Raw genomic sequence first — 16947 nt, forward strand, 5'->3', positions numbered from 1 at the left:
AGATGCCCCCTAAGGACCCCCACCCTGAATCCTCACTGAGTGAGACTGGCTGCCCTCCGTGGCTTCTAGTCCACCTGCTGCGTACCTGCCCTGTCCCACTTGCTCTAATACAAGGTGTTCGTGTGTCTGATTTTCCTGTGTCTTCTCATCTCTGCGTCTCCAGCATAGTCCACAGTGCTTGGCACACAGTAGGTATTCAATAAATGTTTGTAAATTGAATGAATATCAAAATTAAGCCCCTGGCTTTCAGGGGCTGCCAAATCCAGCTCTGTCCTAATTTGTGGATGCATCCTCACCTCCTGTGACTTCGCAGTGCCCAGTAGGCCAGTGGCTACTGGGCCACTTCGCAGTGGCTCAGTAGGGCCCTCTTCTCTCTCTGTCCCTGGGCTCTCTCCTGGTCCCTCTTTCTGAGTCCTGATGCTTCGGCTTTGCTCACGTCATCTCCTGATCTCTGAAGCCCTCTCCCATCCTTCAAGGCACTGGTCTTCCTCCTCCTCCTCCTCCTCCTTCACCGTTTGCTGAAATATCAATCTCTCCTTTTCCCAAACTGCTGCTGCCTTTACAGTCACTTCGGCATATTTCTTCAAGCTCCATTGCTCACTAATTGTTTCCCGTCTGTTGGTTTTGTGTCCCCAGATAGGCCGTGAGTTCTTTGAGAGCAGCGTCTTACACAGTTCCAGCATCTCCCACGGTGCGGGCGCATGGCGGCTGCTCGGTATTTCTGTGCGGGTAAAGCAATTGGTTTCTTCACTGATTGAGTCAAATCTTCACACCAATCGTCCTCGGGGGCCCAAGGAGGTGCTAAGCATCGTGGTCCTCACACCCTTTTCTAGTGGGAGACACCAGCCCCTTCCCAAGAAGTGGGTGGGAACTGGCTCGCTACCGCCCCACCCTTCTTAGACCGGGCCTTTTGCGAGAGTGATGTGGGGTTTCAGCACTCGGTGGGCCCCTCGGATCTGAGCACATCACTGCTCTGGAAGGTGCACGTCCCCCGTGTCCTGCCTCCCCCGCGTCTGGAGAGAGAAATGAAGTCCCCAGAGAGAATAGAATAAGCTTCACCCAGACCCCACGTCCAGTCATATTTCCAGAGATAATTTGACATGAGTCCGACTCAATCAGCCTTCATTTCCATCAAAAAGACAGGAAGCAGACTGCCGATCCCATCAGAATAGAATAGTTAAGTGACATCTGATAGAGCCAAAAAAAATATTTAACTAGGTGTGCAAGTGAACTCTGGAAGGAAAACAAAAAGAGAAGGAGGGGAGCAGAGACATGTGTTTATCCCCCACCCAACCACCTGAAGGCTCCAATCAGTTGAGACCTGCTGGCGAAGGGCGAGCCAGCCTATCAGAGGCCCCTAGAGGCACAGTGCCAACCGCAGGTGCAGAATTCAGCGGCAGCTTTGTTCTCCTTCCGGGTTTCTACAAGCTTCTCATTAGCCCACATAGCCCTCAGGGCTCTTGGGTTTATGGATTGTTCCTGACTGCAAGGAGCAGGCCCTAAAGACATCTCCCGGGCTCACACATCTTGCGTCTCAAAGCCTGGCTTTGGTTGCAAAACAAGAGCTGTCTGCCTAGTGTGAGATGCCTCCCCAGCCCTCTGATTCTGGTGGGATCACTCCACCTCCACCACCCAACAGGAATGCTCTGATGTCTTCATTCGGTTGCGTGCCAGGGAGACCACTTCCGGCAGGCACTGGAGACCCAGAGATGAGCGGGCAATGCCCGCCCTCTCAGCCCTCCCCATTCAGAGGAGGGGGCCACCGTGGAAACAGAGTGGCACAGGTCAGGGTGTCTATCCTGCAGGCGGAGAATGAATAGGATGTTTCGGTGATTTGTGCTCCAAGAAGCAACCCTGACTGATGTTGCCTGGGGGGATGGGAAGGGCTCAGTGTGATGTCTGACCTGGATCTTGAAAGGTGAGTGAGAGTTTTTCAGGAGAAAGGGGTGGGGTGGAAGAAAGTACTCAAGGTGAAGGATGTCAGGTGTTGAAAGGGGCAGAAACGGTAAGCAGGAAGTGTGCTGAGAATGTTCCAGAAGGCTGAGGAATTCAGGTGGGTGTGGCTGGAGAGGCCAGGGCTCCTCAGGCTTTTAGAGGCAAAGTTAAGGAGGTAATTTTTCCCCAGGAAGCAGCAGGGTGACAATGCAGCTCTCTAAGGAGGAGAGGAACATGGGCAAACTGATCTTTTCAGAAAGGGTTCGTTTTGAGCCCATCCTGCGCCCGGGGGTCCCCGGGTGGAGGTGTGGAGACCAGGTAGACGGGCTGATGTTGCTCCTTTCCAGGCAAAAGAGACAAGGCTGATGGAGTGGTGGTGGGGATGAGAAGGGGGAGGGGCAGCGGAGACTCAGGGGCAGCACCATCCTTCGTGTTCTGCTCGAAGTATCTTGGCTCAGACACAGAGGGGCTGGGGTGGCGGATGGTGCCAAAGGCTCCTCCGAGGTGCACTGAGTGACTGGTGGTGCCCTTGATAAAATCAGGACTCCAGGAGGAGGTGCAGACCTCGATGGGATGCTGGTGGCTCACAGTGGGACATGTAGGGCAACCAGGCAGCCCTGCGCAGTTGGAAGTTAGAAATCTACCTGGAGTGCTCAGAATGAGAGGTGAGGGCAGAGGGTGGAGTTTGTGGAGACAGCCTAGGTAGGTGGCGCCTGAAACCGTGGGTAGGTGAAGGGTAAGACAGAAAAGCAAGGACCAAGCATTGGAGACCCATCAACACTTGGAGGCTGGGCTGCAGAGAGTTTAGGGAGAGGAACTGGTCACAGCCGAAATTCCAGAAGCTAGAGGAGTGAGTTTCCGGGAGGGGCAGGCAGATGGCAATGTGTAAGGATCGAAAACCAGCCCAAAGCAGGAATCTTCGGTATTTGAACCACCCCCGGCCCATCCCTCTTCTTGGGCCCCACACACTGGTTTCGAAAAGAGCAAACTTGCAGTGCCGTTTCCTGGGCGGCGCAGACCCTGCCGCCGGCACCTTCCTGAGCCCACAGGTGGTCACACGACCCAGGCCTGGCAGCCAGATGAGCCCTACTTTTTGGCTACAGTTTAGGAATAAAACTGCGACTCAAGGGAGGTCACGAGAGTCCATTCTAGGACTTGAGTTGAAATCACTGAAGAAGAGACTTGTCCCTCCTGTGGGGGCTGCTGCTCCGGGAGACGGCAGCCGCAGAGCTCCCAGATCTCAATTTGTCACCTGCCGGGAGAGCTAGCCTGAACATGAAACCAATGCGGGGGAAAAAGGAGCTGAGACATGGGGACTCTTGTTGATATCATTTACCCTCTGCATCCAGCTATGCCTAGATTTTTAAAAAGTCATTTGGGCCAACACATTTGCTTTTAAGCTTAAGCCAGTCTGATTCGGGTCCTGCCACTGGCAACCGAAGGGGTCCTACCCACACGAGGCCGCAACACGGCCATTGAGAGGCTGCTGGTTGCAAGAGGGGCACCTGGAAGAGACTTGAGTCCATTCTGCACGTACCCATCGCTCAATTGGTCAGTGGTTATGGTCATGGGAAATTAAAAAAAAAACAACAACAAACAAAGTAGAAACAGATGAGCTGGCTGTGTCTCAATACCTGTCAGCATGCAAACACAAAGATTTCCTTTATGTTTTGTAGGGGCTGAGTCATACAGACCAGCCCTGGCTGCGCACATCAAGTTATTGTTCCTGCCAGGGAAGAGGGTTTAGATGGGGAGTTTGATTTATTTGCGTACACACGTGTCAGCATTAGCCTGGAAAGAGAGAGAAAGAGAGAAGAAAGAGGAGGAAGAGGAGGGGGAGAAACACTTTGCCGGCACGAGCTATCACCAGAGGTCTCTTTCTTGGCCTCAAAGACCCAAAGCCATGAGGCTAGATGTTATTTGAGTCTTGAAGCTCACTGACCACGGACGGACCTGTGGTAGGGTGGGCCTAGGGGCCTGGGAGAGGACAGTCCTTTCCCAATGCCACAGGCAAGGTGCAGGGACTCGAGTCAGAAGTAGAGTCAGACAGGCAGAGATGCTGAGTAGGAGGGAAGGAAAGTGCTAAGGTTCGAGGCATTGCAATAAGGCCAGTGAGTCTGGGCAGGAGAGCAGACCGCCATCCTGTCTGTCTGTCTGTCCCACCCAGTTAGTCTCTCAACCATCTGGTCTACTCTGGTAGTTAATATATTTAATCTCATCTTTCTATCTGTCAATCCACCCATTCATCTATTCCACAAACATTTCTTACCCCGGACAGTAGGTGGCGCTAAGTGCTGAAGGAACTGTTCACCAAGCAGGAGGGGCAAGACCCTCCACTTAGGCAGAGAACACCACAAGGAGCCGAGTTCTGGAAGGAAGAAGCTCACCGCTGGATGGGGCCCACTGGGAAGGGCCTCAAATGCCCGGCCTCCATCTCCACCACTTGGGAGAGCAGAGCACCAGGAAATGTTGATATGTGAAAAAAAAATTAATACACGATTCTGGGATAAGTCTGATACAGTCTTGTACTGTATTCTAATACAGCCAAGCGATAGCAGGGACCAAAGGCTTAAGGAGGAGCGAGGGGGAAGAACACTTAACATGGAGACTATTCCATCAATCAGCTAAATTTTTTTTCTGACAACCAGGAAGACCGTCATCAGTTACTGTTAGTGATGGTCTGGCTTCGGGAGCACCTGTTTTCTGCTGTGCGTTGCCGGTGTGGGCCAGAGGGAGCTGTTTCGGGTAGTGACACGATGACATTTGTGCTTTGGAAAGGTCACCTTAGCTGCAGGGGCAGAGACTGGGTGGAGGGGAAGAGAGGGTGCCCATTAGGAGGGGTGGAGAAACACGCGTGACGAGAACCAGCACTCAGGCAGAGGTGGTGGAGATGCGCAGGCCAGGCTGGGCACAGCCACCGCCACATCCTTAGAAATGCCCACTGAACTGAATTGTCTAGTGAAAACAAAACCCAAAATGAATGGAGTCTGGGCAACACAACACTGCCACCTCTTTGGAGTCCCTGTGCTTGGGAGAGGTCTCGTGGCTGAAGACAGACAGAGCTGGGGATTTTTTTGAGGCTAGACATGCTCAAGGTTTTGAGGAGTCATTTGGGGAGACAAAACCCAAAGCTCCTCTTTCCTAAATCTGGCCAGAATCTGCGAGATATGTCGAACCTGCGCAGAGAAGACATTCATGAAGCGCGGGGGCCTTTTGCTTCTCATCTTGATGAAAGCAGGACCTTCTATCCAGGGTCTTACAAGAGATGCTGGAAAAGCCGAAGTTTGGAGGCGTCCAGGGACAGGCGTCCAGGGACAGCTGTTGAAACCCATCTTCTGCCCGAGAGCACAGGCACACACGTCTGGATCCCTGAGCCACAGAATCAGGATCCCGGCCGTGCGCCAGGAGGGGGCCCAGTCCCCACCTCCTCTTTGGAGTGTGCTGTGATGCCTTCGGGAAGAGTGGAGCCCACGTGCCCCCTGTGTCAGCAAAACGGCTCTGTAATAAACCAGGGTGCCCGTTGATCGGACGCTTACTGAGTGCTGGGCCTCAGAGGGCTCCGCTGTCTCATCGAAACTTCTCCACCCGGGGTGCTGAGTCTCACCCTGCTGACCCATTTTGTCTAACCACGAAACTGTTAACACTGGGAACCTCCTCCCAGGCATGCTGTCCACCGTCTGGTTCGAGCTGGAAAAGTCTATGTGTATGGTTCCCTTCCAAATGGATTAAGAGGACAAGAAGACAATGAAATACTTGTCTCCAAAAGTGACTTCTTGGATCCATTGGCAAAATGTTAGAAAGTGGGTATGAGGCCCAAGAAACAGGACACCCAGGCTTCTGGAGCTTGGGGAGTATTGCAGAACCCTAGCCCAGGCCAAGAATGAGTCACAATGAAAGCTTTTAAAATATAAAACCATCAACCTAGATTTCAATTCCAAGGAAACACATACTTGGCCATGAGGGAATGCTTAAAAAAAAACACACACACACACAGGCTTAAGCCACTTGACAGGAAAATAAAACAGCCAAGGAACATTCAAATGTAATGATTTACACCCTCCCCCTCCCTTCCCCTCCCTCCCAATATGGGTCAGGGTGGACACGGAGGCCATCCCTGCCAGTGTCCTTGTCCTCTCCTGGCTCCCTGCTTTTCAGTTAACACCATTTCGTGCACACAGTCCTGAGCTCCGCCAGAGCAGCAGGTGCTGCCTTGGGTTGCTGTGCCAACCTTACCACACTTGGCCATCTCCCTGGGCTTGGGCTCTCGGTCTGCCTGGTTGGGTGTCTGTTTGGAGCATAGGAGAATGTTTCTTCCATTATTTCTGTGGGCAAGCACTGTTCATTTCTCTCACAGAAACAGAAGCCTGATGGACTTCCTAAATGTAAAAAAAAACAACAAAACAGATTGCCCTGGAATAAATACTTAAGACTGACCAGGAAGGGTGACCACCATCTGCTCAAACACCAGCCCAGGAAACATTATTTTCCTAGGGAAGGGAATAAATGAATAACCATCCTATGTAATATTTGCTCAGCCCCTGATAGTTTACAAAGGTTTTCACTTATCTCATTTGATTAACACAATAGCCTCCCAGAGGTAGACCGAGCACGGATTACAGGGATTATTAAAACCCCACATTCTTCCTTTCTTTCTTGGCAGATAAGGGCTATAAAGGCTTAAAGTCACTCGAGGAAGGTGGGAGAGTTAGGGGACTAAACCGCGGGTCTCTCATTCATTCATACCCATATTTTAAAAACATTTATCCCGAGCCTATTCCAAGGCAGAGGAAATGGCAGTGGGTACACAGATAAATAATACACGGTCCCTGCGTAGGAGGAAGGTCACGTTCTAGCCTGCGGGAGAGAGCGAGGAGAAGTAAACAAGTCCCCGCTTTGCAAGGTGAAGAGCGCTTAAGAGAAAGGAACAGAGCGCGGGCGACATTTCTAATCTGATGATCTCACGAAGATGAGCTCAGTTATGATTTACAATGGTCTGTCCTCCGAAGCGGGGAGCAGGGGGTCCCACTCAGGTGCTGGAGTCAGCTGACACTGGGGGGATCATATGTGGCGTGGGGACAGAGCTCCCTCTTCTTCGGCAAATACGCAAATATTTCCCGCTGTGCCGAGGTAAACCGGGGGTCCACGCCAGGCTCCCCGAATTTCCCTGCACGAGATAACTCAGGGTCTCTGCCTTGACAGCGGCGTCTTCCCGCCGCCACAGCCTGCAGCTCGGGAAGGCGGGCTGCTCGCTGTCTGCGGCTCCACGCCGCGGGGTTCCGGGGCGCCCGCGCACGGCCGGGCCCGGGAAGGTGCGAGCCAGCGCCCCTGCTCCGCGAGCCCCGCTCCGCCGCCCTGGCTCGGCCGCCGCAGCCCCTTCCTCGAAAGGAACGCGGCAGCCCGGCTCTCTGGCTCTCCCTTTCTCGTTCTTTTTATGTTGTGCATTTTGATGTATCTCCCGAACACATTTTAACACGTTTAATGTCACAACCGGCACACAACCAGCATTCTCCTTTAGAGAACAGTGTACAGAGATACTCCGGGTCGCCGCGATTCGGCGGAGCCGGTTCGGGACCCCGCGGTGAGCGTGCGCACCGGCTTTGTGTGGCTCGCTTAGCCGGGCTCCTCTTCGAAAGCCCAGCGCTCAGCACACGGGAAACACTCGCAAAGCCACACGTGTGTGTCAAGTTTGGGTCACGCAGGAACAGATACAGGGATCAGGGCCCGATCCCGGATTTGGGGGCGATTTTCCTTTGTTAGACCTCACTCCCGAACCCTGCCTGGCGGCTCCGTGGTGGTCTCGGCTCGCCCTGGGGGAAGCCGGCCGGCCTGGGCGCCCGGTCCCGGGGAGACGCAGCCGCTCGGCTCCGCGACCCCGACGCGCTCGGCCCAGACCGCTCCGGGCTGAGGCCTCGGAGGGCTTCGAGCCTCCCTTGCGGGACGGCGTCCTGCCCCCCCTGCTCGCCGAGCTCGGGCTAGGGGGGCTCGAGACCGACACGGATCCGCGGAGCCCCTGTCTGAATCCCGCCGACCCGGGTCGCGGGTGGAGTGTCGGGGTCGCTGGCCGGCCCCCCTGCCTCCCCTGGCCCTGCATGACCGCCAAGAAAGCGTGGCCGGAAAAGTGGGGGGCGCGAGGCCAGGACCAGCACGCGGGTGCGAGGGCCCACTCCGCAGGAAAAAGTTATTTGGGGAGAGAGGGGCTGTCAAAGTTTGGGGGATGTTTTCCACTTGAGATTCCACAACCCTATAGTGCCCCCTACAGAAAGTGGCAGGCGGGGAGGGCGGGCGCCCCCACGACCCCCCAACTGCAGCCGGCGGCGCAGCCCAGGCGGCCTGGGGCTCTAGCTGTTGCTTTTGCCTTTTTTTTTTAAGCTTGTTGTTTTTCAGATACATCTTTTTTTAGAATTGGGGAGGAAAAAAAAAAAAAAAAAGCGAGCGCGAGCCTCTGCCTGCAGTGGAGCGTGCTCGGCCTCCAGAGGCAGTCGTCTCCAACTTTTCCTCTCCCTCTCCAACTTTTCTTCTCCCGCCCCAACTCCGCGCGCGCCTCAAACTTTGGCCCTTCTGGAGCCCAAATTTGCCTGCCGAGCAACTCCACTCTAATGTGCGCGCCCAGGCCCCTGGCAGCGGTTTGCAGCGTGGGGGCCACACTCTTGAGGCTCAGGCCCGCCCGCTCGCCCGCTCCCCGCGGCAGGGCCCAGCTGGGGAAGGGTAAACCGGGAGTCCCGGGAGCGCCCAGGGAGAGGGCGGAGCACTCCCGCGCCCTGGGGCCAGGGAGCAGGGAGCTCCCGCGCCCGGAACCTTGCGAGCAGGGCTTGTGAACGTCGCAGGGGGGCACTCGCGAGGGACGGACAGGAAGAGGGCCAGGGGGGACTCCAGAACCCGGGACCACAGTACGGAAACGGCCCGGGGCTGAGCTGCACTCAGATCCTGGGATGGAGGGAGCCGGAGAAGAGGAGTGAGGAGGCCGGCAAGCAGGCCCCGCTGCCCTGCTGGAGGCCGGCGGCCTGTTGTGGCAGTCGAGGAGCTGGCAGTCCAGAAAGGGAAGGGGTCAGGAGGTCGGGCCTGGGCCTCAGCAGGCTCAGACGAGGCCCACGAAAGCAGCCCTGGAGTTCAGGGCCGTGGCCTCGCCCGGTTGTACAAAGAGGGTCAAGGCCAGGCCTCTAGTGGGGAAACTGAGTCAGACCCAGGCCTCATGGCACGGTCCAGGGGCGCGTGTGAGCCAAGCTAAGGGCAGGAGACCAAGACGCTTGAGGGTCTCCGAGACTAAGGGGGGTAGGGGGCTTCAGAGCCTCCCAGTCCAGAGCTGGATTGGCGAGTGAGACGCTTGTAGATCCGAGGTTGGATTGGGGAGGGGTCTCTGGGAGGTTGGCCAGCTAGGCAAGGATTGGGGGGATTTAAGTGCTTAGAGATCGAAGGCAGGTCTTGAGGAGGGGGACTCAGACAATTGAAAAGCCTGGGCGGTTATTTGGGGAGGGGTCTTCGTGCTTGAACGAGGCGCAGCGCTGCTCCTGTCTGGCTCGGGGTCTGAGGCCTTCTCAAGAGAAGCTACTTCGAAGGGTGGGCCGACCAGGCCAGGCAAGACCAAGAAAGTGAACAAATCAGGACTATAAGTGGGCGGGGGGGCCCCTGAGAGGGGGGTCACAAAGGGTGAGCCATGGCCACCAGGCGTTTAACCGACGCTTTCTTGTTGTTGCGGAATAATTCCATCCAAAACCGGCAGCTGTTAGCCGAGCAAGTGAGTAGTCACGTCACCTCCAGCCCTCTGCATTCACGTAGCAATGCTGCGGTGAGTCCCCGGGCGGCCTCTCCGACACACGCCTCGTGTGCACTGCGGCTCTGCCTGTCTGTCTGTCTGTGTCTGTCTCTGTTTTAAAAAAAAAAAAGGGTAAGAGTAATACGGTGATGCGAGGTCTCTTGGCATCTGTAACCCTGGGGGGGGGGAAATTAGGTCCCCGCTCCACCTCTGCCTTGCTCTCTCTCCCTCCTCACTTCCGCAACCCTCCCAATTCCTCGCCCCCGCACTCCACTTCCCCACCCCGCGACCGTCGTCACTGCACGACAATCCGCCTCAATTTACATATGTTTTAACACGAAGATTTGGAAGCTTGGAGGCTTTCTGAAGCCTTTTTGTTTCGTTTTGTTTTCACCCCCTCCCCCCACCCCCCCATACTGAGCCTCACTTTGGTTCTGAGGACAGGAAGCGGGATCGCAGATCCAAATCCTTGCAAATGAACGGCACCCTCCCCCCCAAACGAAGGAGTTGTGGGGTTTGGGGGGGTTAGGTTGTGGGGTTTTTGCCCTTTTTCTCTTAATGGCCTCGCAGCCCGCTGTGTGGTCGTGTACCCTAAGAATAATTGCTTACTGTTTTTTCCTGGGGGCTCGTGTGTGAGACTGGAAGGTGCTGGGATCTTCGTTTCCATTTCCCCGGCAGGAAATTAAGCTCTTCCCTACATTCGAACTTAAAAAACAAAACAGAACAGTGTGTTTGTGAAAAGGAACCCCCAAATAGCACAGGTTTTTAAATTTCATTAACCTGAACCTTTCTTTCGCCCCGCAGCAGACTCTTGTACAGGCAGGGCTCTCAAAGGTGACATATTTCTGGGTTGGTGTTTGATGGGGGCTTCTCTTCCTTTGTGAGCCTCAGGTTTCTGCTGGTAGATACGGGGAGAGGGGCTGTCTGGATGCTCTAAACCAGACAGTAATGATTAGCAGCTTTCCCATATCTGAAATGGAAAAATGGGGTCATGAAACTAATTTGTAGAGGGGGCTGCGGGCTGTAGACAGCCCAGGGGCAGCCTCGAAGGAAGAAGGAATCAAGTCCTCCCCCCGCCCCCCACCCCAACCAGGTTCTTGGGGATTAAACTGGAAATGTACAGTTTTGCGAGTCACGCACTCCTTTTACCTCCTAGGGACTGTATTGCCCTTTCTGTCTTTTTTTTTCTTTATGACTATCTAAGTGCTTCGGAAAAATTGTGCCATGTGTCTTCATTATGGACAGGATGTCCACCCAGACAGATTTTCTGTTTTGTAAATCACAGGTGGAAACTGCCTTTGGCCATTGTTGCTCCTGTAGAAAAGCTAGTCCAAGCCGTGTGAGCAGTTTTAGGGGTAAAATCACGTACACTCAGATCAAAAATCACAGAGAACAGGGGTAGAGTGCATTTAGATTTTTAGTTACTTAGGAATTTGGGGTTTTTTGCATTTGTAAACTGAAATGGTATTATACTGAAATGAGTGTAAAATAGAAATGGGCTAATTCCAGCGCTAATTTTGAAAACAATATTCTGAAATAAGCCAAGAATTAGAGAGTAGAAATTGAATGAAAAAATTCCACATTGGAACTTGAGTTAAAGAAGATATAAAGATTCCAAGTCCCTTAAATGGCTTGATTTCATGCTACCCGTGTGGGGGGAAAATACAAACAACTAAAATGCAGCACTGTTCCTAAGGTGTCTGTTTTAATTGAATGAAAACATATTTGCTTTTAAATTTTTATAAGGTTCAAAACACTGTGAACTGTTGGATGACGTGAGACTTTTTTATTGTTAATTATGACAGTAATTAGATCAGACAGTTTAAAAACCTGGGGTCTGAAACTGGCAGCTTTTTAAAAGTGCATCTCTCAGTCAGGCCAGCTTTTAAAATGGTTTTCTAAGTTAGGCAATTAAAAAAATGTGTGTGTGTATACATACACACACATACACTAAGTCAAATAATTAACAATTGATACCTAAAGTGAACAATTTGGAAAAATGGAGAAGTCAAAAAATGTACAGATGGGTAATGCAGACAATTTCTTGAAAATAGATTTCCAAATCCAACTAAAATTAAAAAATATATATCCATAAGCTAAGCCAAACAATAAAAAATTGATACCTAAGGTACACAATTTGGAAAAGTAGATATATCAGAAAATGTACAGATGGATAATGCAATTTCTTGAAAATAGATTTCCACATCCAACTATAATTTTAAAGTATATATATATAATATATATATATATCAGCTAAGTGAAGCAATTAAAAATTGATACCTAAAGTGAACAGTTTGGAAAAATAGGTATGTCAGAAAATGTACAGATGGGTAATGCAGTTTCTTGAAAATAGATTTCCAAATCTAACTAAAATTTTAAAAATATATATATATTATATATATATATCAGCTAAGTGAAGCAATTAAAAATTGATACTAAAGTGAACAGTTTGGAAAAATAGGTATGTCAGAAAATGTACAGATGGATAATGCAATTTCTTGAAAATAGATTTCCAAATCTAACTAAAATTTTAAAAATATATATCCATAAGCTAAGCCAAACAATTTAAAATTGATACCTAAGGTACACAATTTGGAAAAGTAGATATATCAGAAAATGTACAGATGGGTAATACAATTTCTTGAAAATAGATTTCCAGATCCAACTAAAATTTAAAAAATATATATATATTATATATATATCAGCTAAGCCGAAGCAATAAAAAAGTGATACCTAAGGTACACAATTTGGAAAAATAGGTATGTCAGAAAATAGTACAGATGGGTAATGCAATTTCTTGAAAATAGATTTCCAAATCTAACTAAAATTTAAAAAATATATATCCATAAGCTAAGCCAAACAATTAAAAATTGATACCTAAGGTACACAATTTGGAAAAGTAGATATATCAGAAAATGTACAGGTGGGTAATACAATTTCTTGAAAATAGATTTCCACATCCAACTAAAACTAAAAAAATATATATAAGCTAAGCCAAGTAATTAAAAATTGATACCTAAGGTACACAATTAGGAAAAGTAGATATATCAGAAAATGTACAGATAGATAGGTAAGGCAGACAATTTCTTGAAAAATAAATTTCCAGATCCAACTAAAATTTAAAAAAAAATATATATATATATTATATATATATTATATAATATATATATAATATATATATATATCAGCTAAGTGAAGCAATTAAAAATTGATACCTAAAGTGAACAGTTTGGAAAAATAGGTATGTCAGAAAATATACAGATGGGTAATGCAATTTCTTGAAAATAGATTTCCAAATCCAACTAAAATTAAAATATATATATATATATATATATATATAAGCTAAGCCAAGCAATTAAAAAGTGATACCTAAGGTACACAATTTGGAAAAGTAGATATATCAGAAAATGTACAGATGGATAATGCAATTTCTTGAAAATAGATTTCCACATCCAACTAAAACTAAAAAAATATGTATCTATAAGCTAAGCCAAGTAATTAAAAATTGATACCTAAGGTACACAATTTGGAAAAGTAGATATATCAGAAAATGTACAGATGGGTAATGCAATTTCTTGAAAATAGATTTCCAAATCCAACTAAAATTAAAATATATATATATATATATATAAGCTAAGCCAAGCAATTAAAAAGTGATACCTAAGGTACACAATTTGGAAAAGTAGATATATCAGAAAATGTACAGATGGATAATGCAATTTCTTGAAAATAGATTTCCACATCCAACTAAAACTAAAAAAATATGTATCTATAAGCTAAGCCAAGTAATTAAAAATTGATACCTAAGGTACACAATTTGGAAAAGTAGATATATCAGAAAATGTACAGATAGGTAAGGCAGACAATTTCTTGAAAAATAAATTTCCAGATCCAACTAAAATTTAAAAAATGTATATTATAAACTAAGTCAAACAATTAAAAATTGGCACCTAAAGTACACAATTTGGAAAAATAGATCTGTCAGAAAATGTACAGATAAGTAATGCAGACAATTTCTTGAAAACAGATTTCCAAATTTAACTAAAATTAAAAAATATATATCCATAAGCTAAGCCAAACAATTAAAATTTGATACCTAAGGTACACAATTTGGAAAAGTAGATATATCAGAAAATGTACAGATGGGTAATGCAGTTTCTTGAAAATAGATTTCCAAGTCCAACTAAAATGAAAAAATATATCAGCTAAGTTAAGCAATTGAAAATTGATAACCTTAAGTACACGATTTGGAAAAATAGGTATGTCAGAAAATGTACAGATATTTAAGGCAGACAGTTTCTTGAAAGCATATTTCTAAACCAAACTAAAAATACATGTCTAAGCATTAAAAAATATTTTCTGTATGTTATACCATTTAAAATATTACATTCATTAGACTATTTAACGTCTCAGATCATTTAAAATATTTTTGTAGTCTAGACAATCTGAAAAATAGAATTTGCAATTAAACAAAAATGGTTTGCCCAGTTAGAATAAAAAAAAACACATTAATGTATTTTAATTGTGTGCATTAAAAACACATGGCTGGTCGTCAGTTTCTGAAGCGTTTGAGGATGAAGGTTCCACCTGCAGTTTGCGTACAGATTCTGCAGAAACTATTGCTACACAAAATCACTGTGGCAAGATGCTAAACTTGGCCCAGTAGAAGGTACAGGTTTTCAACTTTTCTGGAAGTTGGAAAAGTGCTGCAAACACTTTGGGGAAAAACTCTCGTCTGACACAGTTTTTAACAACTGTGGAGTAACTTATGCAGGCTTTTTACTGCAGACCTAGCTCATAAAAATTTTTAGATCACTTTTCTGACTTGTAAATTTCAAAACCATGTAGCAAATCAAACTACAGCTGTCAGATTTGAATATGGGCTGGGTTTTAGGTGATTTTTAAGAAATTATTAATTAAAATAATTAACTGATTTAATTTCTATTTTTGTTGGAGGACTACTGCCATTTTTAGTGGTGAAATGTCAAAATATCACTTCATAGTTTTACCCCCCCCCCCAATGAAACAAATGAGGCAAAGTGTCACTAATTGTTGAATGTGGTGATGAATGGAAGAGGTGGATTTTTTTTACCATTTTACTTTTCTGTATGTTTGAAAATAATAAATAAAAACTTAAAATGTATACATACCTGTGATGTTAAAAACACAAGTAAAACAATTAAAAGGAGACAGTTTATAAATATCTAAAACTCAAGCTATTAAAAAGGAGGTAACAAAACTCTAGAGTTTAACTTAATTTAAAAAATCACAACCCGAACTGTCTAGTTTCTAGTTAGAAGAAAAAGCCATAGAAGTTTATTTTCGTGTGTGTATGTGTCTCACACAACTGAAAATAAGTGACGTCTAAAGTAGTTGTTCTTTTGTGTGTTTTTTTAGTTTTAAACCTGAATTTCCACATCCTTATTTAAGGGAAAAGCTGTGGAAATTGGTTATAAAGTGGTGTATATGTGTATCTCACATAAAATCAAAGCACACTGAAAGCCTTAGAATTAAAAAAATTTACACATGCTTTTTTTGCATACTAGTTTGAAGAAGGGAAAAAAACCTAGAAGCTGGGTGTTGGTGGTTTGGGTTATTGTGGGCACCTGTACGTGCAAATTAAAACAGGTGTGTGCAGCACTGGGGCAAGTAAGTCCCAGGAATTGAAAGAACTGTGCGGTGACCAAGTGACACGCACAATCCTGAGGGACCTGAAGGTCACCTGACCCCGTACCCCTGTGCCTGTCTGCCTTGACCACAGTCAGTGATGGCCCAGCAGCTGCTTGCTCCATTGCTTGTACTGGAAAAAAAGCCCTTGCTTCGATTAACCCCAGCTTTGCCTGTTACCTTGCCTCCTGGCACCCTGGCCCAGGCTCAGGCCCTTTGGGCCTCGTCATTCTCCTGCATGACAGCCAAGCAGGCTTCTTGCTGCCTGGAGCTTTCTCTAACTCAGCCATCCCGGCTAGGGCAGTGAGTTTAAGTTTCTTGCCAATGAATGAAATCTAGTTTTTTTTCTGTGTGTCCTTTTTAAACTTCAACACCCAGAACTGAATAAAATTCCACTTAATTGTGTTCTTGGTTGTGTTGGTATTAGTAAAACAAATAGTTAAAAGCAGATTGGGGTTTGGTTTTGAGACTATCAGCAAAATGCAGTTGTTGGCACTTCTCATTCATTCTGTCTTGGCCTTAGTTTTTGCTTCCCATCACGGTCATGCCTTGGGCAGCACGAACTAAGGGAGGGAGTATTGGCCTCCAAGTCTGGAAATTCAGGGCTAAGTCTCACTGCCATGGCCCAGAATGTGTCTTTAGGCAAGTTTTTAATCTCTTTGGCCACCTTTGGCCTTATTTGTAAATTGAGGGGTTTGAATTAGGTGATTTCTAGTGGCCCTGTGGATTCAACAATGCTTTCTCAAGTCCTGTTTTATACATTATTTCTCCTGACCAAGGTGCACGGCCTTAGCTTCCAATTTGAAAAGGAGAAATGCATCACCAACCACAGCACAGAGCCTGTTAGCCCAGTGTTGCCAGCAAATGCCCTTAGAAGTAGCCCCAATACAGTGCAAAAGTAATTTGGACATTGTATCAGCCCAATGCAGGCTTTAAGGCAGGCCCTCATTCAAGGAGTTACAGGCAGCTTGGCTTTAAGAAGCTGACATGAATTTACAGAGTTAAATAACCATTCAGAAAATGTGTATGGTCTTGAATGAATGAATGAATGGATGGATGAAAAGGAGAAGCCGGTTACCGTTCTGATCCCGTGTGTCGGCTCTGCGGTTGCCTTTGACCTCCCAGGAGGCTCTGACTGCAGCTTCTGTCAGTGCTCACTGCCTGGTCGATTCTCTGCCGTGCACTAGCGCAGAGTGTGTGCACGGGAGCTGGAGTGCACTGGGCTCGGATTAGTCTGAAACTAGCGCGTTATTTTTAATAAAACACAATGTGTTTTGAGGGGGAAAGAATCTAAGGATTAACTGGTTAGAAGAAACCCGAGGGCCTTCTTCAGCCTGGACTGTGAAACCGGCTGAGGTCTGCTGAGAGTTTGCAGGCTGCCTGGCCCTGGGCCCAGCCCTGGCCATGGGCAGCCCCAGCTGGTCCCCCCAGGGCTCTGTCAAATGAGTGCTGCAGTTTTTCCCACGATACAGACAGGGAAACTGAGGGTCGGGCATTGGAGCCTGGTCTGTTGTTGCCCACCCATCAGGTCTGGGAGCTGGGGAGGGAACGCAGGCAAACCCAGCCTCGGGGCCTGTGCTCACCTGCCCGCCCGC

General features: G+C 47.7%; 1 protein-coding gene across 5 annotated transcripts in view; it reads left to right on the forward strand.

Moving 5' to 3' along the window:
• Nucleotides 1-8790: 8790 nt before the first annotated feature.
• STX16 (syntaxin 16) overlaps nt 8791-16947 on the forward strand; it is a 30318-nt gene continuing 22161 nt past the window's right edge. The window contains exon 1 of one of the 5 annotated variants that reach the window (XM_037059975.1): nt 8791-9718. In XM_037059975.1, the coding sequence (XP_036915870.1) occupies nt 9587-9718 (132 nt within the window). In that variant the 5' untranslated portion in view covers nt 8791-9586. The remainder of the gene's footprint in view (nt 9719-16947) is intronic. The other 4 variants (XM_037059973.1, XM_037059974.1, XM_037059976.1 and 1 more) reach the window with 4 other exon arrangements.

Source organism: Sturnira hondurensis, unplaced genomic scaffold (assembly GCF_014824575.4).
Source record: "Sturnira hondurensis isolate 20B ecotype Veracruz unplaced genomic scaffold, ASM1482457v3 Scaffold0011378, whole genome shotgun sequence".
Taxonomy (NCBI): Eukaryota; Metazoa; Chordata; class Mammalia; order Chiroptera; family Phyllostomidae; genus Sturnira; species Sturnira hondurensis.